This window comes from Saccopteryx bilineata, chromosome 10, assembly GCF_036850765.1.
Source record: "Saccopteryx bilineata isolate mSacBil1 chromosome 10, mSacBil1_pri_phased_curated, whole genome shotgun sequence".
Classification (NCBI taxonomy): Eukaryota; Metazoa; Chordata; class Mammalia; order Chiroptera; family Emballonuridae; genus Saccopteryx; species Saccopteryx bilineata.
This window is the reverse complement of record NC_089499.1, coordinates 14,116,539-14,138,868: the sequence shown is the minus strand read 5'-3', so window position 1 is coordinate 14,138,868 and position 22,330 is coordinate 14,116,539. Positions and strand designations below refer to the sequence as shown.

At 54.4% G+C, this 22,330-nt stretch overlaps 1 protein-coding gene across 1 annotated transcript in view; it reads left to right on the top strand.

Moving 5' to 3' along the window:
- DLEC1 (DLEC1 cilia and flagella associated protein) overlaps positions 1-22,144 on the top strand; it is a 66,457-nt gene extending 44,313 nt beyond the window's left edge. Inside the window, exons 20-37 of the mRNA XM_066245718.1 lie at positions 7,517-7,670; positions 8,298-8,408; positions 9,341-9,471; positions 9,963-10,133; positions 10,983-11,053; positions 11,444-11,595; positions 12,120-12,235; positions 12,723-12,793; positions 16,547-16,734; positions 16,837-16,950; positions 17,042-17,167; positions 17,273-17,367; positions 17,558-17,642; positions 17,842-18,060; positions 20,014-20,175; positions 21,383-21,536; positions 21,759-21,882; positions 21,957-22,144. Coding sequence (XP_066101815.1) covers positions 7,517-7,670; positions 8,298-8,408; positions 9,341-9,471; positions 9,963-10,133; positions 10,983-11,053; positions 11,444-11,595; positions 12,120-12,235; positions 12,723-12,793; positions 16,547-16,734; positions 16,837-16,950; positions 17,042-17,167; positions 17,273-17,367; positions 17,558-17,642; positions 17,842-18,060; positions 20,014-20,175; positions 21,383-21,536; positions 21,759-21,882; positions 21,957-22,077 — 2,365 coding nt within the window. The 3' untranslated portion in view covers positions 22,078-22,144. The remainder of the gene's footprint in view (positions 1-7,516; positions 7,671-8,297; positions 8,409-9,340; positions 9,472-9,962; positions 10,134-10,982; positions 11,054-11,443; positions 11,596-12,119; positions 12,236-12,722; positions 12,794-16,546; positions 16,735-16,836; positions 16,951-17,041; positions 17,168-17,272; positions 17,368-17,557; positions 17,643-17,841; positions 18,061-20,013; positions 20,176-21,382; positions 21,537-21,758; positions 21,883-21,956) is intronic.
- Positions 22,145-22,330: the final 186 nt, after the last annotated feature.

Genomic DNA, 22,330 nt, shown 5'->3' with positions numbered 1-22,330 from the left:
GGTCTGCTGAAGGCCTGCAGTCAAGGCACATGTGAGAAAGCAGTCAATGAACAACTAAGAAGTCGCAAAGCGCAACGAGAAACTGATGATTGATGCTTCTCATCTCTCTCCGTTCCTGTCTGTCTGTCCCTGTCTATCTCTGCCTCTGTAAAGAAAAAAAAAAAAAAATAGTTGTGACCTATTTAAATGAGTGAAGGCCTTTGTATTCTAGAAGGAACATACTGAAAGATTTCAAAGGTTATTAGTAATATTCCCTCCCTTCCTTCCTTCCTTCCTTCCAGGAAATTTCTTAAGTATATAAAATAGGCCCAGGTTGGTTGGCTCAGCGGTACAGCATTGGCCTGGCATATGGAAGTCCTGGCTTCGATTCCTGGCCAGGGCACACAGGAGAAGCACCCATCTGCTTCTCCACCCTTCCCCCTTTCCTTCCTCTCTGTCTCTCTCTTCCTCTCCTGCAGCCAAGGCTCCATTGGAGCAAAGTTGGCCCGAGCACTGAGGATGGCTCTATGGCCTCGGCCTTGGGTGCTAGAATGGCTTGAGTTGCAAGGAAACAACATCCCAGATGAGCAGAGCATTGCCCCCTAGTGGCATGCTGGTTGGCTCTCAGTCAGGCACATGTGGGAGTCTGTCTCTCTGCCTCTCTGCTTCTCACTTCAGAAAAATACAAATAAAAAAAGTATATAAAATAGAATTGTATAACGAGCCCCCATGTACCCATCACCAACCTTCAATAATTATCAAATCACTATAAATACTTTGTCATCCATGCCCGCATACACTTCTCCCCCTACCTCCTCCCAAATTATTTTGAAGCATAGTATTTGGTTTCTTAAGCTTGTTGGTAGAAATATTCTGTAATAAGCTGAGTAGTAGTGTAGTGGTATATGGGTGTTGTTTTTATCATTATTCTTTAAACTGAATAGATTTACACTGTGTGTTTTATTTGTTTTTTTTTTTTTTTTTAGTGAGAGACAGAGAGAGGGACAGACAAGGACAGACAGACAGGAAGGAGAGAGATGAGAAGCATCAGTTCTTTGTTGTGGCACCTTAGTTGTTCATTGATTGCTTTCTCATTGTGCCTTGACTGGGGGGCTCCAGCTGAGCCAGTGACCCCTTGCTCAAGCCAGCGACCTTGGGCTTCAAACCAGTGACCATGGGGTCATGTCTGTGATCTCATGCTCAAGCCAGTGACCCCGTGCTCAAGCTGGCGACCTCGAGGTTTCGAACCTAGGTCCTTGCATCCCAGGCCAATGCTCTATTCACTGCGCCACCGCCTGCTCAGGCTACACTGTGTGTTTTATAATCATGTCTGCATGTATTGTGTGTTTCATTATGAAAACATTGAAATGCTCATTTTAAATCTTTGTGGATGCTCTTGAGTTATCTTCTGAAAATACTGTGCCATTTTATACTTCCACTTACCGTGTATGAGACTGCCCCTTAACCCACACTCTCCCAGCAACAGATGTCATCTATCTCTTTCTCCTTTGACCCTCTGATGTGGAATGAAGCACCACCAGCGTCTTGTTCAGAGGTGCTTTCCCACGATTCCCAGGACACGTCTGAGTGTGAGTCCTATCCTCCCTGATCCTGCAGGCACTTCATGGGCCTGAAATATGAAGGTTAATTCTGTCTTTTCATCACGGAGAAGGCCTTCTATTAAGTCTTTGTTTACTTCCTTTTTGATCTTTGTTCTTTCTTCTTCTTCTTTTTCAAGTGAGAGCAGGGAAGATAGTAAAATAGACTCCCACATGCACCCTGATGGGGATCTACCTGGCAACCCCCATCTGGGACCAATGCATGAATCAACCGAGCTATTTTTAGCACCTGAGGCTGATGGGCTTGGACCAACTGAGCTATCCTCAGCACCTGGGGCCAAGGCTGCAAATAATCAAGCCACTGGCGGCAGGAAGGGAAGAGGGAGAAAAGAGGGAGAAGGAAGGGGAGAAAAGCAATGGTCCCTTCTCCTGTGTTACCTGACCAATAATCAAACCTGAGATATCCCTTTACCAGGCCAATGCTCTATCCACTGAGCCTGCCAGCCAGCACCTATTCTTTCTTCTTTAAGAATCTTGAGTCAATCAGAATGTTTACAGCTGTGGGTGATAGAAACACAGATGCAACCAAGTTAGGCAAAAAGAAGAAGCCATTAGCTCGTGTCACCGGGCATTCCTGCCTGCTGATGGCAGGGGCTCCAGCCTTCTCCTCTGCTTGGGTTTTCTGCTTCTCTCTCATTCCCACCAGCCTCCCTTCAACCCCAGCCCAGCCCCACCGCACCCCACCCTTAAACTCTGCTTCTCTCTCTTTCTTGGCCTTTCCCTCCCCTGTTGGGTAGGGGCCCTTAGCCACTCTGTCCAGAGGCAGGGGGCCACTTAGAACACCGGGCTCACACTCTCCCAGCTCAACAATCTCTGGTGGAAAAAGGAAACTGGCTTTTTCCAGAGGTGGACTCTGATTGGTTCTCTCTGGGTCATGTGCCTGCCCCCTGTGACTGGGGTCGGGGCGTCTGTCTGCAGAAGAGGCAGGTGGGAAAGCTTGCTGGATCTAAGCTGCGTGGACTTTACGATTTTCCTCGTATTTTCCATCTCTCACTGTTTTTGCTCTTTGTTCAGGGCAACGGCCTTGGCCTCCTTGCATTTCAGTAATTCGATCTTCAGTAGATGCCCTTCTTTTGACAATCATGATTTCAGATTTCAAGCTTTTTTATTCTTGGATCATTCCTTTTTTAATAGTTATCTGTTGTTATTTTATGGATGCAACAGCCTCTCAAATTTCCCCAAGGAAACTAATTTTTGTTCCTTCAGGTTTTGGTTTGGAGTCCTTCTCCTTTGCTGTTTGGTTTTCCTTCTAGTCTAGTAAGCCCTGGCCACCCATTCCTGGTTTTGAATGGAAGAGGAAGTTGATTTGCCTAAGGGGCTGGTGTGTATGTTTCCTCTGAGTAAGGGGCTGTAGGTATGGGGAGCACTGCTCTTCCCAGGAGCATGTGAGAACCCTCAGAATACACAGCTACCTGAATCCCATAAGAGGAAGGGGCCTTGGGGAAGGGGAGCCTAAATCACGCAGTAGAGGAAACCCACCCTGGCCAGCTTCATAAATCGTTTCATTCATTCGTTTGTCAATAGAAATGAAGAACTAGGATTGTTTGGTTCCTTTCTCTGCTCGCAGTTGAGAGGCCTGATCTTACTGCGGGACCTGCCCCGCCCTCTCTCAGCCCCACACCCACATTCTTCCGCTGGTGGGGGGAGCGGTAGATCCTGCTGCAACACAGTCTTTGAGTCCTGTGAGCTCAGGGTGGAAGCCCTGAAGTGGCCACACTAATCTCCCGTGGCCCTTGAGTTAGTCCTTGCCCTGCTGCTTCCCACGGCCACTCCTGCCTGTGCTGAACCCATGCAGGGCCTTCTCCCCCAGAGGTCTTCAGTAATAGGTTTGGCTTTTTCTTAAATATTTTATTATTGATTTTACAGAAAGGGGGGACATGAGAAGTAGTTGCTTCACTCTAGCTGTTCACTGGTTGCTTGTCATTTGTGCCTGGACCGGGCGAGCCCAGGGATTTGAACCGGTGACCACAGCGTTCCAGGTCGGCGCTCTATCCATTGCGCCGCCACAATAGTTTTGTTCTCCTTGGTTGTATTAGTTAATCTGATCACATCCTTCTTTTATTTTTTTTCTCATTGGAATAACATTACATTTATTTATTTAAATTTGTTTTTACATACAGTGTGTGATATATATATTATAATGTGATGTACTGGTGCAGCTCCAACAGTCGCTAGCCCACTTTCTACCCTTCCCCATGCTCCGTTTCCACATCCTCAGCAACACTTGTTACTCTCTTTTTCTTTATTTGATTGAGTTATTGCTGTAAAAGTATTTTCTTACACCTGACACTAATACAAAATAGTACTGAATGTAACCGTAATTGAAAAATAAAACATATTTTTTACAAAGCAAAAAAATTTGTGACTTCTCATTTGACCTATTATTTATTTAGGAATTTGTTGTTTAATTTGCACATATTATTTATTTCCCAATTATTTTTCTGTCATTGAATTTTTTTGCACCCTTGTCAGAAATCAGTTGAGACAATGCAAATGTTCCTAAACGGAATAGTTAAACAAACAGGTACATATTCATACCATGGAATACTACTTAGCAATAAAAAATAAAAATAAAAAACTATGGGCCTGACCAGGTGGTGGCACAGTGGATAGAGCATCGGACTGGGATGCGGAAGGACCCAGGTTCAAGACCCTGAGGTTGCCAGCTTGAGCGCAGGCTCATCTGGTTTGAGCAAAGCTCACCAGCGTAGACCCAAGGTTGCTGGCTCCAGCAAGGGGTTACTCGGTCTGCTGAAGGCCTGCGGTCAAGGCACATGTGAGAAAGCAATCAATGAACAACTAAGGTGTTGCAATGCTCAACAAAAAACTAATGATTGATGCTTCTCATCTTTCCGTTCCTGTCTGTCTGTCCCTGTCTCTGACTCTCTCTCTGTCTCTGTAAAAAAAAAAAAAGTAAAGAGGACATTTCAAAATATTAAAATAAATAAATAAAAATAAAAAACTATGGATATACGCCACAACTTGGATGGCTCTCAAAAGAATTGTGCTGAGTGAAGAAAGCAGTGTCAAAAGATAATATAATGGACAATGCCACTTATATAGTATTCTCAAAAGTGTAGAGATGGAGGCCTGACCAGGCGGTGGCGCAGTGGATAGAGCATCGGACTGGGATGCAGAAGGACCCAGGTTCGAGACCTCGAGGTCGCCAGCTTGAGCGCGGGCTCATCTGGTTTGAGCAAAACTCACCAGCTTGGACCCAAGGTCGCTGGCTCCAGCAAGGGGTTACTCGGTCTGCTGAAGGCCCGCGGTCAAGGCACATATGAGAAAGCAATCAATGAACAACTAAGGTGTCTCAATGCACAATGAGAAACTAATGATTGATGCTTTTCATCTCTCTGTTCCTGTCTGTCTGTCCCTGTCTATCCCTCTCTCTGACTCTCTCTGTAGAAAAAAATAAAATAAAATAAACTTTAAAAAAAAGTGTAGAGATGGAGAAGAGATTAATAGTTGTCAGGAGTTAAGGAGGGAATAGAAATGAAAAAGGTGACTATGGCTGTGGCTATAAAAAGGAACATGGCTAAATAAATAAATAAAGTAGCACGAGGTATCCTTGTGAAGGACTGTTCTGTGTCTTGATTGATGGTGTCATATGAATATACACATATGTGATAAAATTGCATAGAAATATACACAAACAAATAAGTAAGCATAAACCTGGTGGGGTCTAAATAAGATTGCTGGATTGTATCAGTGTGGATCTCCTGGTTATGATATTATACTGTGATTATGCAAGATGTTACCATTGGGGAAATTGGTGAACAGTATACAGTATCCCTCTGTATTGTGTGTCTGTGTGTGTCGTAGCTACATGTGAATATACGATTATCTCAAAATAAAAAGTTAAAAGCAAAATACATATTATCTCTATTCCTCATACAAAAAAAAAAATCAAAAACAAAAAACCCAGACATATTTGTGAGGGTTATTTCTAAGTTTTCTGTGTTTTCCACTGACCTAGAAGCATATCCCTCCACCAATAGCACACTATCTTGATTCCTGTAGGTATATAGTAAGTCTTAACATCCAGTAGAGTGGCCTGACCTGTGGTGGCGCAGTGGATAAAGCATCGACCTAGAAATGCTGAGGTCGCCGGTTCGAAACCCTGGGCTTGCCTGGGCAAGGCACATATGGGAGTTGATGCTTCCAGCTCCTCTCCCCTTTCTCTCTCTCTGTTTCTCCTCTCTCTCTCTGTCTCTCTCTCTCCTCTCTAAAATGAATAAATAAATAAATAAAAAAAACTAAGCTTTGCCCTGGCCAGTTGGCTCAGCGGTAGAGTGTCAGCCTAGCGTGCGGAGGACCCGGGTTTGATTCCCGGCCAGGGCACACAGGAGAAGCGCCCATTTGCTTCTCCACCCCTCCGCTGCGCCTTCCTCTCTGTCTCTCTCTTCCCCTCCCGCAGCCAAGGCTCCATTGGAGCAAGGATGGCCCGGGCGCTGGGGATGGCTCCTTGGCCTCTGCCCCAGGCACTGGAGTGGCTCTGGTCGCAACATGGCGACGCCCAGGATGGGCAGAGCGTAGCCCCATGGTGGGCGTGCCAGGTGGATCCCGGTCGGGCACATGCGGGAGTCTGTCTGACTGTCTCTCCCTGTTTCCAGCTTCAGAAAAATGCAAAAAAAAAAAAAAAAAAAAAAAGATTAAAAAAAATTGTTTTAGTTATTCTGTATCTTTGTCTTTCCATATAATATTTTTAAATGTAATTTTCAAATATTTTATAAATGATCAAACTATCTTATTTAAGCTCTTTTTTTTAATAATTTTATTTTTTTAATGGGGTGACATCTCTTTCTTTTTTTATTGATTGATTTTAGAGAGAGAGAGAAAGAAAAAAAAGAAACACTGATTTGTTTTTCCACTTATGCATGCATTCATTGGTTGATTCTTGCATGTGCCCTGACTGGGGATCAAACCCATAACCTTGGTACATCAGGACTACGCTCTAACCAACTGAGCTAGTAGGCCAGGACTCCATAAAATTTTATAAGCTTGTTTAGATCTACAAAATCCTTGCTGGGAGTTTGGCAAGAACAGTGTCAAAACCTATCAATCAATTTGGGGAGAACTGACATCTTTAGTATTAATATGTTGACTCTTCTAATCCATGAACATGGTATATCCCTCCATTTATGAAGTCTTCTTTGATTTCCTTCATCACTACTGTGTAGTTTCCAGCACACAAATCCAGTACATGTTTCATTAACTTTATACCTAAGTATTTCCATTTTGCGGGCAGTTATAAATGATATTGTATTTTTAATTTCTGTTCCCACATGTTCATTGTTAATATATAAAAGTATGATTGATTTTTGTATGTGGATTTTTCTACTCTATAATGTTGCTGCCTCATTAGTTCTAGAAGGTTTTTTTGTGTGTATGACAGAGAGATGGAGAGAGGGACTGATAGGGACAGACAGAAAGGGAGAGAGATGAGAAGCATCAATTCTTTGTTGTGACATCTTAGTTGTTCATTGATTGTGTTCTCATATGTGCCTTGACTGGGAGGCCACAACAGAGCAAGTGACCCCTTGCTCAAACCAGTGACCTTGGGTTCAAGCCAACGACCTTGGGCTTCAAGCCAGTGACCTTTGGGCTCAAGCCAGCGACCATGGGGTCATGTCTACGATCCCACACTCATGTTAGCGACCCTGCGCTCAAGCTGGTGAGCCTGCGCTCAAGCCAACGACCTCGGGCTTTGAACCTGGGTCCTGCGCATCCCAGTCTGACGTTTTATCCACTGCACCACCACCTGTTCAGGCTAGTTCTAGAAGTTTTGTTTGTTTGTTTGTTTTAATTGATGCCTTGGGATTTTCTACACAGAGCATCTTGTCATCTGAAAATAGGGACAGATTGATTTCTTTTTCTCCTGTTCAGTGTACCTTGTGTATTTCCTTGTGCTCCAGCTACCTCCCTGTGTATGCCGAGGTGCAGGAGCCCCACGTATACCTGCAGGGCAGCCAGGTGGAAGTCAGCAACCTCTACCTGGGCGTGCCCGCGAAGACAACCGCCACACTCGTCAATGGCACGCTCCTGCCCACCCAGTTCCACTGGGGCCAGGTGAGTGAGCCCGCACGTCGGCTCCAGGTCTGCAGCCCGCGGCACCGAGGCCCACGTGGGAGGGGACATGGCCCTCAGGCACCCCAGAGCAGATGCCCAGCTACCCTTCCCTAGTCTGGCCTCCGCCCCGCAGTGCCCAGAGAAGCTGGGCCCCTCGACGGAGCAGCACATCGGGTCTGGCTTTTCCTTGGCCTGCTTTCAGGGACTTCCAGTTCCCTGCTGAGCAGGAGTGTATGGTGCACACAGACTTCCCAGCCCCGACTGGTTCACGCAGCTCTTGGGAGCCCAGATGAGGCTGTCCGTGGGGCTGACTGGAGCCTACTCTGCGTACCGTGGAGATGGGTCACATTCCTGTGCACCAGAGGCAGCTGCCCTCTGCTCCCCGGTGCCCTGGGCCTCCCGGGCCTCCCAGGGCAACCCTTGACAGATGCGAGGCCATCCGGGGTGGGAAGGAGAAGGGAAGAGGCCTGTGGTTTATCGTAAGCACCTGGCCCTACTGGTCCTGCCGTCGGCACCCAGTCTGAGAGCCGCGAGCAGAGCACTCAGCGGCACTGAGCACTCTGGCTGGACCCCTGGCCCATCCCGGAGGCCAGCACATGACAACAGGCCCACCCTTGTGTCTGCCAGCTCCTGGGGCACCAAGCAAGCTTCTGCAGAGTCAACGTCTCCCCCAGTCATGGCACGCTGGGCCCCAGTGAGGAGCTCCAGATCAGCCTGCAGTTGACTGCGCACACGCAGGTACGTAGGGCTGTGAGAGGCCGAGGGGCCAGCGAGGCACCCCGCCGCTGCCCGCGGCTGTGCCGGCAGTTTGGCCGCAGACCCCACTCCTAGTCTTTGTGAGCGGGGAAGAGTTTTCTTGTTTATGGGTCCCCATTCCTGTTCTTTAGAAACACAAGGTCAGAAAGCCTGGAGCAGGCTTGAGAGGGTTGTGCCCTGAAACCCAATGGCCACATCTAGCCTTCGACACCAACATGAGCCCTTCCCAGGCTGTTCTCTGTGGCCACGGGCGGGCCCATCGTCCCAGGGTGCCCAGAGACCCAGAGCAGAGCTGGTGCTCGCGGTGTCCGGGGCTGGGTGCTCCCTCCTAGGAAAGGTGCAGCTCCGCCATGGCGTGGCCCACAGGACGGCCATCCGGGAGGCATATGAAGAAGTAACTTCTTCCTTCAGAGACTTGCAGCCCCAGGTCCCAGTTCCTCACGGGCGAATGTGGGGACAGTGGGCTTTCTTACACAGCTGAGCCTGAGCTCTAGGGTGGCAGACAGGAGGTCCCAGGCCTGGTATGGAGCAAACCTCACTCGGGAAGGGTGTGACTTCTGTGGTAGCAGCTTCATCAAAATAAATGTGTAGCTTCTCTAAAGGTCCACTTTGAGGGAGGCTCTCCTCTTATGTGGGCACTCCCGGATATTCGGAGCAGCCATAGCCAGGGACCCTGAGGAAGAGGCCAGGCCTTTGGGGCGCAGGGTGTGGGCCGACAGGCTAGGCTCTAGATGGTGGTTCATGGAGGGACTGGGGGTGGGGACCCTCCCACAGCAATAAACCTGGACAGAAGTCAAGGCCTTCACGGTGAGTGTCCCCCCTCCCCCCAGCCATCACCCATGCTAGGAAGACCTTCTGAGGCCCAGCCCTGGGACATCCCTGTGGTCATGTGCCCCCGATGGGCTTTCTTACAGGAAGCGCTAACCAGTCTGGCCCTCCCTTGCACTGTGTCAGGCATGAAGGAGCCACTGGTTCTGGGCATTTCAGGGAACCCCCAGGGACTGCAAGTGGACATTGCCATCCCTACAGAGGACTCTGATGGAAGGTGAGCCCAGGGCTGGGGCCAGGGCCTGAGTACTGAGGTGACCCTGTGAGGGACTGGCATGGCCCCATGGTACCAGCCTCTTTCCAGCTGATTCCTGCAGCCGGGAAGAGGCTCCTCCCCACCTCTGCAGGAGCAGACCCATCTACCCCACCCCTACCCTCTCTTCTGTGTTTCCCACGTACTTGGAGGCATGGTGTCCAGGCAGGAGGGAGATGACAGGGGACAGGGCTGTGGGTCCCTTGGGCTTTCCTGCATGAGGCCCAGCAGCTGGGGGACAAACTAATCTTCCCCTGGCCGAGGAGACTTTGTGAAGTTTGAGGCCTCTCTCGGCATCATGGGCCGACAGTGCGTCTGTGGAGTGGCGGCTTGACGAAGTGGGAGTCTGAGGGTGAAGCCTGGTATCTAGACAGCTTTGCACCCCCCCACCCACGGTGGCCCACGGGGCAGGGCCAAGGGTGGCATGTAACCTGGTGCTCATGGGCCCGGGGCAGTGTTGCCAGCCCAGAGGAGCTCCGCCTGGACTTTGGCTCGACAGTGCCACTGAGGACCTGCGTGAACCGCCAGCTCGTCCTAACCAACCGCTCCCCAATAAAGACCCCCTTCACCCTCGAGTTTGAGTACTTTGGGAGCCCTCCAAACAGCCTGAGCCAGAAACCCAGCCCGTGAGTCTGGTTTCCTTCAGGGGCAGTCCCTGGGGAGCCTGTGGCGGGGGTGGGTTGCCCCCGTGGGCTTCTGTGTGGCTTCGGTGGCCAGGGGCTGGTGGGTGTGAGCAGCGGGAGGAGATGTTTCACAGGTAGACACGGGGAAGCGCAGAGAGGAAGTGGTTCCTGCTGCCCGCCTCCCAGACCCTGAGAGGGCCCGTGGGAGAGGCTGAGGTTGCGGCCCGCCGAGGCAGAGGGCTCTGATTCAGGCCGTGGACCCGGGGGAGGTTACTGGAGGCGGAGGGAACTGTGTGGGCAGAGATACGGCAGTGAGGCGTTCTGCAAAGCTGTAACTGGAAATCAGCCGCGGGGAAAGCATTCACACCGCAGGAATTGGCAGTCTACCAGCACACCACTACTCACACCTCACCACCAAAACGCCCAAGGTGGGGGAGCCCACCGTTAAAACCACTGCCACAGGGGGTGGGGAACAAGTGACAGTTTCTTAGTCCTCAACTTTCCCACTCTAGAAAAGTCAGTGTGCGCTTGATCCTAGACAGAAGCCAGTAGGAAAGACTGGAAACGGGCCTTTTACAGAGAGCTGGACGAGAGATGGGCAGTCTGGGCTGGGTGTGCATCCAGGGGTCACCAAGGCACAGAAACTGGGGGTGGGGGTCTCCATCCACGAGCCTTCCTGAGTTCTTGGGAGGCAATCCCTGGGGCTGGTGGGTGGCTTTGGGAGGAGTTGTGCAGCAGGAGCAAACGCCTCCTCTGGGCACCTGGTACAAAGCTGGCTGCCAGGGGAGGGGGCTCAGGTCTGAGAAAAGGTCTAGGTGGCTTGATGCTATTTTTGTGTCCCATTTGGTAAAGCCCTGATGTGTCCCCTGCCCTGCTGAAGACGGCACGGATTCGCCAGCAGCTGGCGAAGCGAGAGCATCTGGGTAAGAGCCCCAGGCCTGGCCAGAGCGGGGTTCCCCAGGGCTTCCTGAGGCTGTGGACCCCGCCCAGTGCCGTGTTTTTCTAGCAAGACCCTGAGATGGCTGTAGCCTCTCACCTGACTGTGCCCCTCTTTTGAATGAGGCTATCTCCTCGTGAAGGCATAGGCTCACGCACAGGACCTGGACTTGATTTGGGAGGGGCGGGGGTCTCAGAAGGGAGGACTCCCGGTGGGGGCTGGCCCCTGCACTCTGGGATCCCGGAAGGGAGGTCTGTTTTGCTGGACTGGGGACAGGCCATGGGGTGGCTGTCTGGGAAATGCTTTGCTAACACCTGAGGGTTTGGACCTCATCCCCTCCCACCACCCTGAATCCCCTGTCCTGGTTCTTCTCCAGCTTTTATGGAAAGCATGCTGTCTCACAGGAAAGGAGCTGGCTTCTTTCCCCACGTTTCCCAGGGCGTGCTGGAAGCCCACCAGCAGTTCCGCATCGACATCACAGGCTGTGCGAACATGTGGGGCGAGTACTGGGACAGCCTCATCTACACGGTGAGGGCTGCAGACCGACGGTCCTGGCTGGGGTGCCGGGAACCCCCCCCCCAGGCCCTTAGCTGCACGCTCTCTCTCTCCAACACCTGGCCTCTCAAATCTCACCAGTGGGAAGACTTCAGGGAGGGGGGGGGGATGGGCATTTGCAGCTGCAGCAACCACTGGGATTCAGGCAGGAGGCAGCCTCATGAGCAGTGGGACCTTCCGCAGCTTTTCCCGTGAGGTCCCATGAGGCTGGGACCGCCCTGAGGAGGGCAGAGGAATTGGACAGGCAGCCTACCCGGGCCAGGACCAGAGACCTGGAGGGGGAGCCAGTGTGGAGACAGTAACATCCTCCCAGGGCCAGATCCTTGCCTGGCCCTCACTGCATTCATTCATTCTCTCATCAGTTTGTTCATTTCCTCATTCAGCGGGGACCCGGGGCTGGCGGGGGAAGGAATGGCCTCCCGTGAATGGGATGAGGAGCCAGGGAAGGCGGTGGCAGCTGGTGACAAGAGTGACAAAGGACGGGCGTGTGTTTGCAGGTGGGAGACCTGCCACCTTCAGCGATCCCGGTGCACATGGCCGTGGTGGGCTGCCCCATCAGCTCTCTGAGGACCAACTACAGCACTGACCAGTTCCGGAAGGAGCCTGTCGTCAGGTGGCCCTGCCCTCGCCCCATCCTCTGCCCCCTGGAACCCCCTGGCCACAGCCTAGGCTGCTCTCTCCTTGCTTGCCAACTGGTCCAGGGCTGCCCAGCAGGAGAGCCCCAGGACAGGGTTGCCCTGGAGGGGAGAGGCCTCAGGGGACATGGCTGTTATCTGCACACTGACGTCTCTTGGGGATAGAAGTAGTGAGTGGTCAGTGTGGCTTGAGGTCAGTGCCAGACCCAGGCCCCTCATACCGACCTAGGCGGGCTCTGTGGATCAGTGTGGTTGTAAAGAGAGGGGCGGGGTGTCACGGGGCTGTGAGCAGACAGACCTGGGTCACAGTTCACCAGGCACTGCATGGGGAGAGGGCTGCAGCCCTGGGTCTTGGTGACTCCAGGATGCAGACAGACCACTGGGGGGCCCCTTCCCTACCCGAGCCCCGACGGCAGCCCTCCTGTGCACTGGCCGGCTGTGCTGAGCCTGGCCTCCTGCCTCCAGGTTCAGCACCCAGCTCTCTGGAGGAGACACAGTCACGCGGGTCCTTCGCCTGAACAACTCCAGCCCCTGTGGTGAGACGCTCATGAGATCATCTGGGGCTCCCCTTACAGACTGCGCCGCGTGGTGGGCCGGGCTGGGAGGGAAGATGAGGCTGGGAGGGGCTGGTGGACCCAGGAGTCTGCGTGGCCTGTGGTTACTGAGGGAGGCCCCCGAGGGCCAGAGGGGGGAGCGACCAAGCCAGTCAGGGTTGTCAGAGAGCCACTGATATCCTTGAGGACAGGATTTGGCCTTGCACAATCCTGGGTCTGCCAGTATCCACGGGACCACAGCTGCCCTGCTCTTGTCTTTGCATGGGGACAGACGGTGGCAGGGGACACCTTTTCTCACCCCTTCAGTCAGCAGCACCTGAGCTACATGCCAGGTCCTGTGCAAAGGGAAGACAGAGGGAACAGGACAACTCGGTCTCTGCTGAGTGTCCTCTGTCCTGATGGGCAGGACACACGTGACAGCGGGTTGCCGGCAAGCTGAGCACATTGAGTGTGCCACAGGGGAAGGCCAGGGTGCTGGGACTGCAGCGAGGGGGCCAGGCGCCCCTGTGGAGGGCCATTCTGGAGGAAGGAAGAGCCATCTGGGCCTTGGGAGTGCACGGGTTTGATGAGTACCTGGGCCGCAGGAAGAGCTATGGCCGGCTCAGAACCAGCCAGAGCTTCCCGGGGAGGACTCGAGGCATCTCAAAGCTGGGCTACCCCAGACCAGTGGAACCAGAGTCGCCAGGGGAGGGCCTAGGCACTACGTTTTTAAGCTGCTCTGGTGCTCGTAAGGAACGTGCAGCTGGGAGAAAGAAGCACCGTCCGTGGGGTCCTGCTGCCTTTTGTCTGCCAGATCTGTGCAGCTTGGAAAGGACGTGGGATTTGAAGTAATCGCTGATCACGCACTTATCAAGTTCTCCTGGCACTTGAAGTAGTTTTCTTCTGTGTTTTAGCTGGTCTATTTTTAGATGCATTTGAGACCTAAATGTCCACAAACGTTGCTTTTTATCACCCCTTAATGTTCCTCATTGCCCCCTTCAGTGCTTACATCCCACCTGGCTCCGTAGTAACTTTGTTGCGCCTGGCGCATTGTGGCCCTGACCTGGCATCTCCTTGCCCATCCCTCTGTTTTCGCCCTTGTGACTGTGATATGTGTTTCCTTGTGAACAACTGAGAGCTGAGATTTTGAAAAACCCAGTATGACATTCTGTATCTTTTTAGAGGAAAAGTCATTCAGTCTACACATGTCTTCCGTCTTATTTTATTACTTATTTTACTTTGTTTATTCTCTTCATTTTGCTTTTTGTGACTTTATTCTGTGTTCCCTTTGTTTAATTGGGGATTTCTCTTCTACCTCCTCTCCTTTGGTGGTTACCTTCCTTGGAGCTCATCATCACGTGCACATTTCTCTGTCTTTACTTGAAAGTGAGATTGTTGGCCCTGGCCAGCCCTGGCTCAGTGGTAGAGTGTCGGCCGCCCATGTAGAAGGCTCAGTGGTAGAGTGTCGGCCGCCCGTGTAGAAGGCTCAGTGGTAGAGTGTCGGCCGCCCGTGTAGAAGGCTCAGTGGTAGAGTGTCGGCCGCCCGTGTAGAAGGCTCAGTGGTAGAGTGTCGGCCGCCCGTGTAGAAGGCTCAGTGGTAGAGTGTCGGCCGCCCGTGTAGAAGGCTCAGTGGTAGAGTGTCGGCCGCCCGTGTAGAAGGCTCAGTGGTAGAGTGTCGGCCGCCCGTGTAGAAGGCTCAGTGGTAGAGTGTCGGCCGCCCGTGTAGAAGGCTCAGTGGTAGAGTGTCGGCCGCCCGTGTAGAAGGCTCAGTGGTAGAGTGTCGGCCGCCCGTGTAGAAGGCTCAGTGGTAGAGTGTCGGCCGCCCGTGTAGAAGGCTCAGTGGTAGAGTGTCGGCCGCCCGTGTAGAAGGCTCAGTGGTAGAGTGTCGGCCGCCCGTGTAGAAGGCTCAGTGGTAGAGTGTCGGCTGCCCGTGTAGAAGTCCCAGGTTCGATTCCCAGTCAGGGCACACAGGAGAAGTGCCTATCTACTTCTCCACCCCTCCCTGTCTTACTTCTCGCTCTCTCTCTCTCTCTCTTCCCCTCCTGCAGCCATGGCTCGACTGGAGAGAGTTGGCCCTGGGTGCTGAGGATGGCTCCATGGCCTCTGCCTCAGGTGCTAAGAAGAACTAGGTTGTTGAGCAGTGGAGCAATGCCCCAGATGGGCAGAACATTGCCGCCTAGTGGGGTTGCTGGGTGGATCCCGGTCAGGGCGCATGCGGGAGTCTGTCTCTGCCTCCCTGCCTCTCACTGAATGAAAAAAAAGAAAGGTGTGGAGGCCATCAGTGGCCTTGCGGAGAGTGATTTGATGGGTATAAGAGGCAAGTGCCAGGTGATAATCCTAAGCGATACAAGACTAGAAACCTTGGGCGTGTGATCACCAGGTGTCCTCTAGGTCCAGCCAGTGAATCAGATGTCACCTGGGGTGTGGGGGAGAGCTGAGGAAGGGAGGCAGTGATGACCTATGTGTCCTATGAGCTTGCTGTGAAAGGGAGAGAGAAGGTGGTCCTGGAAAGGTCGTCTGGCAGAGGGAAGCTTGTTCAAGGTGGGGTCCTGACCTTGTGTAAGTGCCGTTGGGAAGGAGCCAGGAGAGTGGGAGATGGGACATGGCTGGTCCCTGAAAAGGGGGTAGGGGACAGGATCGAAGGAAGGAGGGGAGGGGAGATGGGATCAGTACAGATGGATGTGGGGAGTTGGAACGGGACTTCAGGGACTTCCTGATTTGAGGGCTTCTGGGAGGTGAGGGACCACCAGCTAAGTGCCAGGGAGGCAGTGGAGGTGTCAGAGGAGGACAGGGAAGATGTGCCAGTCGTGGAGCAGGTTGGCAGGGAGAGCTGAGTAGGCCACAAAGCAGAGGGCAGAGTGGGGGCACAGTTTAGGTTGGGGACAGATTTATGGGGGTGGCAAGCAGTTTGAAATGTGGGGAACTTTCTCCAGTGGGTACCGGAGGGTCAGTGCAGTTCATCCAGGGCTAGGTTTTGCCAGGCAGGAAGAAGGATGGGGGCAAAGTAGGTCTGAGGATCCTGGCAGGACAGAAGCTGACATGGTAATCCTCAGACTAGCCTGACTGGGGAGAGATGTGAATGCGGATAAGGGCTGATGGATGGAGTGAAGGAAGGGAGGATGGAGTGAGAGAAGGGAGGGGATATGGGAGTTAGAGGGCCCAGGGAGGTCAGCACACAGGCCAGGAAGGAGGCGGTGAGGAAAGCACAGCGCCTGAGTTCATGGCCCAGTGACCTGGAGCGCTGGGGTGATAGGGCCAGAGGGGATAAGCCTATGGATTTTTTATTTTATTTTATTTTATTTTATTTTATTTTATTTTATTTTATTTTATTTTATTTTATAGGGGGGGAGGGGGAGAGGAGCAGGAAGCATCAACTCCCATATGTGCCTTGACCAGGCAAGCCAGGGTTTTGAACCGGCAACCTCAGTGTTTCCAGGTTGACGCTTTATCCACTGCACCACCACAGGTCAGGCTAGCCTATGGAATTTTTAAAATGAGAATTGCCCAAAGAGGCCGTAAAGAGGAAACAACGCCCCCCCCCACACACACACACACACTGAGTATGGGATAACGGGCAGCTTCTGAGGGGCTGTGGGGCGGTCGGGGCCTGGGGAAGATCAGTCTGCTCCGCCCCTCTCCCCCCCCACACACACACACTGAGTATGGGGTAACGGGCAGCTTCTGAGGGGCTATGGGGCGGCCGGGGCCCGGGGAAGATCAGTCTGCTCCGCCCCTCTCCCCCCACGTCTGCCCCAGACATCCGCCTGGACTGGGAGACCTATGCTCCGGAAGAAAAGGAGGACAGGCTGCTGGATCTGCTGGTGTTTTACGGGCCACCTTTCCCACTGCGGGACCAAGCCGCGAACGAGGTCCTCTGCCCTGAGACTCCAGAGAGCGGCAGCTCCCCCGCGTCTCCAAGTCTCTCCAACGAGTCGTCCAGCTCTGTGAGCGAAGCCGGGGAGGTGGCCAGGGGCTGTGGGCTGGCTGTGAGGGTGTGGCCAGTGGGCCTGGAGCCTGGGTGAGCCTCAGTGACATCTTGATGACAGGCCAGCAGAAGTTCCAGTGCCGAGGACAGGGCCACACAGATCGTCTCGGTCGTCCTCCAGGGGCACGAGGGGGTACCCTGTGACCACCCGTTCCGTATCAGCCCCAAGCAGGTGGTGAGTTGGGGCTAGGCCGGGCGCTGCCTTGTAGAGTCCCCAATTGGCCAGACAGGGCACCCAGCAGTGCTAAGGTGCATGCCTGTGCCAGGTGGTCCCTGCAGGGGGCAGCAGCACCATCTCCATCTCCTTCACACCCATGGTCCTCAGCCCTCACGTCCTGCACAAGGTGGAGTGTGTTGGCTACGCCCTGGGCTTCATGAGCTTGGACAACGAGGTGAGCCCCCTGGCCTGGGGCGGGGCCACAGCCACTGCCTCTCTCCCGGGTAGCACACTGCCCACTGGCCGGGCGGCCGCCAGTGATCAGGCTTGGGCCCGGCAGGTGGAAAGGGAGCTTCCAGGGAGGCGACGGCGTCTGCAGGACTTCGCCGTGGGGCCCATGAAGCTGGACCTGCATGGCTACGTGCGGGCCGCACGGTGAGTCAGCTGGGCCACCTGGCCTCCTTTTGTCTCCGTGGGGGGCACCCTTACCCGGGACTGGTGGGGGCCAGACGGTTCTGGAAGCAAGACGATGGGAGGGCGGAGCAGCCAGCAGGGAGTCCAGGGAAAGGCTGCCCAGGCAGAGTGGGGGGCGGCCAGGAGGCCCCATCATGCCCGTTGCTGGCAGGCTGAGCGTGGAGCTGGACCACGGCGAGGGCATCGAGTTCCGGCACCAAGCCAGTGACCTCATCCGCGAACAGCCCAGTGCCAGGGTGAGTGTGTGGCCCCTCGGCCAGTTCAGCTAGACCTCAAATGTCCCTAGAGGCCCTCCTGAGGCTCAGGCCTTACAGCCTGAGTCCCCCCTGCCCCACCCCACCCCCTGACCTCCGCCACACCCCCACCCGCAGCCCAGAGCCAGGGGCTTGAGGAGAGAGATGTGTCATGGTTTCCCCTACCTCTGTGGCCACCCAGGTGCTGAGTGAGCTGGTGACCACCCAGCACCTGAAGCTGACCAATACTACAGATATCCCACACTACTTCTGGCTCCTGGTTTCCCAGCCCTTCTCCATTTCTCAAGAAGGAGCCAGCCGCAGCCGCAGCGCTCCGGGCCCCGGCAGGGAGCAGGAGGGGCAGGAGGGGCCGGCGGCAGTGGGCACGCAGCTGGTGCTCCACCCACAGGAGAACATGCTGGTCAGTGCAGGTGTCCGGGTCCTCACCCTTGATGGGCACCCTCCCCTGGGCCAGAGTCACCTTTCTTCTCTCATACACGCACACGTGTACATAGACAGCATGCTTCACACCACTCTCACACATATGTGTGCAGACACGAACACGTGGACATTTGTATCCAGACCGCACATTTGACCCCCACACCCTGTGCTCTCTGGGCACTTAGGAGTGCGCTCCCAGAAGACACACCGTTGCTGACAAGCATGGGCCCTCTGCACAGACGGTTTACACGTGCAGATAGGACCAGACGTACAGTGTGAACACACCAAGTCCCAGACACACCAGCCCCCTCTCTCTGCTTCCCCTCTGCCGACATCCTGGTCAAGGCCAAGGCAGTCCTTGAGCACCTCCTCTCTGCACCCGGACTGGCCCTTCCCACATGCCCTCACCCAGGGTTTTGGCCTGACCCAGGGAGTTCAAGGTTTGCTTGCCATCTTTCCATCAATGTAAGGTGCTCCAGGTCCAAGAGTGACTTTTCCTCTTCTGGTGGGGCGTCAGTGATAAAAGCATCCTCGGTTTGCAGAACTGGGGAAAGGGGTGTTCCAGGGTCAGTGGGAACTGTGAACATCTTCTTCCTTTGGTTTCTGAGGCACTTAGAATGAGGACAGGTCACAGGCCACGTGGGTGGCTGGCGGTGTGAGCTCCCATTTCGTGGTGGGGGCTCCCAGCTGTGTGTGGCCAGGCAAGGCCAGCCAGCCAGAATGGGTGCCCCCTTCTCTCCCAACGCCCCTCCTGCTTCAGCGGCTCTTCCTCCTGTCCGCTGAGGGGCTTTCCCTTATGCGCCCGCTTCGAGCGCCAGCTGGGCCCTCCCTCCCCCTGCACACTCCCGAGCCCTCTCAGCCACTTCCAGGGCTTCCGTGAGAAGCCACATTCTCTTTCCCAATGTGTCCTTTGGCATCGGCGTGCTGAGTGCCTGCCACGTGCTGCAGTGCCCGGGCCTTTGCCTCCTGACCAGAACTCTCCCCCGAACACGACCTGTCCACACCGAACGCCATCGCCCTCCCCACCCAGTCCTGCCCAGCCCTGTGCCTCCCCATTTCAGTGGCGGCCTTGTATCTCAGCGAGCACCACCAGAGCCCTGGCACTCATCCTAGTCGACTGACCAGCCACCAAGCCCCGTTGCTGCCCTCTCCTCAGTCTCTCTGCATGCCACCCTTCCCTTCGTCCCACACCCACATCCTGATCAAGGACAGTGGTTTCCAAGCCGGCGACACACCAGTGGTCTTTAGAAAGTCTGTTATATATAGAAGATCTCACGCTCCGGCTCCAGAGAGGAGGAATCTGTACTTTACCAAGTGCCTAGTTGATGCTGATGAACTAGTCTTGGGGAACTGTGTTTGGGGACATAGGTCAAGCCCCATCCTTCTGCGCCCAAGTTACACCATCCCCCCTAATGTCCTCTCTCGCCCACTTGAGCTCTCCCAGCCTACCTTCCCACGGCAGCCAGTGACCTCTGAGGAAGGCAAAGCTGGCCAGACGTCTCCTTGTTCAAGACCCATCAGAGGCTCCTCACGGTCCTCAGGATAAGACAGGCCTTACCTGGGTTTCTGGGGCCTGACCGCAGCCCTGGGCATGCCAGGAGGGAAAGGCTCTTTGCTTGTGTCCCCTCCAGACCCTTAGCTCCTAAAGGCAGGCGCAGCCTCCTCCCTGGTACTAAGCAGTGCTGGGCATGAGCAGGGCAGTGTTGGGGAAGAATGACCCGGCAGGGGCTCTGGGTGATGGGGGCAGGTGCGCTGCGGAGCTCTTAGATGGGCGGGGCGGGGTCGGTGGGGGCCCTGCAGGCTGCGCTGCCCTGTGGCGGCTGGGGCCTTGGCGGGCCTGTGGGGCCATGGGAGGGCAGGACATAGCTCCAGGTGGGGAAGCTGCCACCTGCCTTCAGCAGCCTGAGGTGACAGCTTGTTATTGTCTGCTCAGGTGGACGTGTCCTTCTCGCTGTCCCTGGAGCTGCTCTCCTATCAGAAGCTCCCAGTGGACCAGATGCCGCCGGGAGTGGTCATTCGGCAGAGCGCGAGTGGAGAGAAAGAGATGGTGTTCACCCAGAACCTGCTCCTGGAGTATACCAACCAGACCACTCAGGTGAGTCCCAGGCCTGCCCCACACACCGAGGATGGCACTGGGCTGGACTGGGTTTTGGTGGGCTTAGAAGAGGATAGATCCCAATAGGGCTCAGAGAGACCAGTCTTCCTCGGAAGAGGCTTTGCATATGGAGATGAGAGTTATTCATCCTTGTCTTAGAAGCTCAGAGTCGGATGACAGGTTATACAATAAATCAGGGAAAGCTTCCTGAAGGAGGTGGCATGTGCAGCCTCCTAATCACTGTTTAATAAAAATGAAAACTACATTAAAAGTCAGGCCTGCCTGACCAGTGGTGGCACAGTGAATAGAGTGCCAACCTGGGACGCTGAGGTCCCAGGTTTGAAACCCCACGGTTTCCAGTTTGAGCACAGGCTCACCAGCTTGAACATGGGGTTGCTAGCTTGAGCATGGGATCATTGACACGATCCCATGGTCACTGGCTTGAGCCCCAAGGTTGCTGGCTTGAGCAGTGGGTCACTGACTAGCCTGGAGTCCCCCCCCCCCCCTCTGGTCAAGGTATGTTTATGAAGCAATCAGTGGCCCTGGCCAGATAGCTCCGTTGGTTGAGCATCAACCCAAAGCGCAGAGGTTGCCAGTTTGATTCCCAGTCAGGGCACAAACAGAAGTGAGTTGAATATTCCTGTTTCTCTCTCTCCTTTCCTCTCTCTCTCAAATCAATACAATAAACATTAAAAAAAAAGAAAACAATGCTACATCATTTTAAAAAAATGAAGCAATCAATGAACAACTAAAAAAGTGAGGCAACTACAAGTTGATGCTTCTCATCTCTCTCCTCCCTCTCTATCCTTTTCTCTCCAAAAAAAAAAAAAAAAAGCTATAAAAGGGGAGATGACCTAGGGCCCAAGAGGAACCCTGAGCTGGGCCCTGGGGACCCCATGATATGGGGGAGGAGGGCAAGTGGGTACCGGGCCAGAGAGCAGAAACCAATCTGATCAGGGCAGGGGTGGCAGAGGGACCAGGTGGCACCTTCCTGGCATTCCACCTGCTCAGAAGCCCACCAGCAGCTTCTGGCTTTAGATGGTGGCACCAGCCCCCTTCCACCTCCATGGTGCTGCCTGTGTGCTCCTCAGAAGTGTCAGTACTTGGGGTCAGCAGGGCTCGTGTGTCCCGGAGACACTGGCTCAGAGCCCGGCAGGAATGAGCGAGTCACCTGGTCCCCACCAACTTAACGGCTCTGTCCCCTTAGGTGGTGCCCCTCCGGGCCACTGTGGCTGTGCCCGAGCTGCAGCTCTCCACCAGCTGGGTGCACTTTGGGACCTGCTTTGTGAACCAGGGGCGGGTCCAGGAGGTCTACCTGATGAACCTGAGCAGGTGTCGGAGCTACTGGACCGTGCTGATGGGTACTTAACACCCTCCTGTCTGCCCACTGCTGCGGTGTGGCTGGGCCAGAACCACAGGAAGGGGCCTGTGTGTCCTGTCCCTGCAGGCTGGTGCCCCCTGGGAATTCCTGCAGGAATGGCCAGTTCCCCAGTTCTGAGTGATTTCCCAGAGATGGGGGCACGGGACTTCGGGGCAGCGCATGGAGCTGCCAGCCCACGTGTGCTCCCTTGCCCTTGGTGCAGGCCAGAAGGAGCCGGCCCAGGATCCTGTGGCCTTCACGGTCTCCCCAAGCAGTGGGCTGCTGGAGGCACGACCAGTCAATGCGCCCCCAACCTCCACCACCCTGCAGGTTCTCTTCACTGCCAGGTACAGCCCTTCCCAGCTTCTCCGCTCTGCCCACAGGCGGGAGCTCCTCCTAACCTCAACCCCATGGCCCACAGGAGCAGTGAGCTGTACGAGTCCATGCTGGTGGTGGAAGGCATGCTGGGCGAGGCCTGCACGCTGCAGCTCCGGGGCCAAGGCTCTTACGATGAGAGATTTGTGCCACCCTACCGGCTCTGAGGCTCTGCTCTCAGACCCTCCGCCCCCCACCCCCCACCCATACCCAACTTTGGAAATAAACATGACCCAAAACTAAGGAACCAGTGTGCTGTGCAGGCGACACTGGAGGACCTCAGAGCTCCTGGGATGGAGGGAGCCCCTGCCAGGGCACTGGTCTCAGCTCAGGTCCTGCACTTACGTCCTCAGAGCTAATACAAAGGACAGAGGCCACACCACCGTGGATCCAGGTGGTCGGATCAGTGCTCAGATTCAG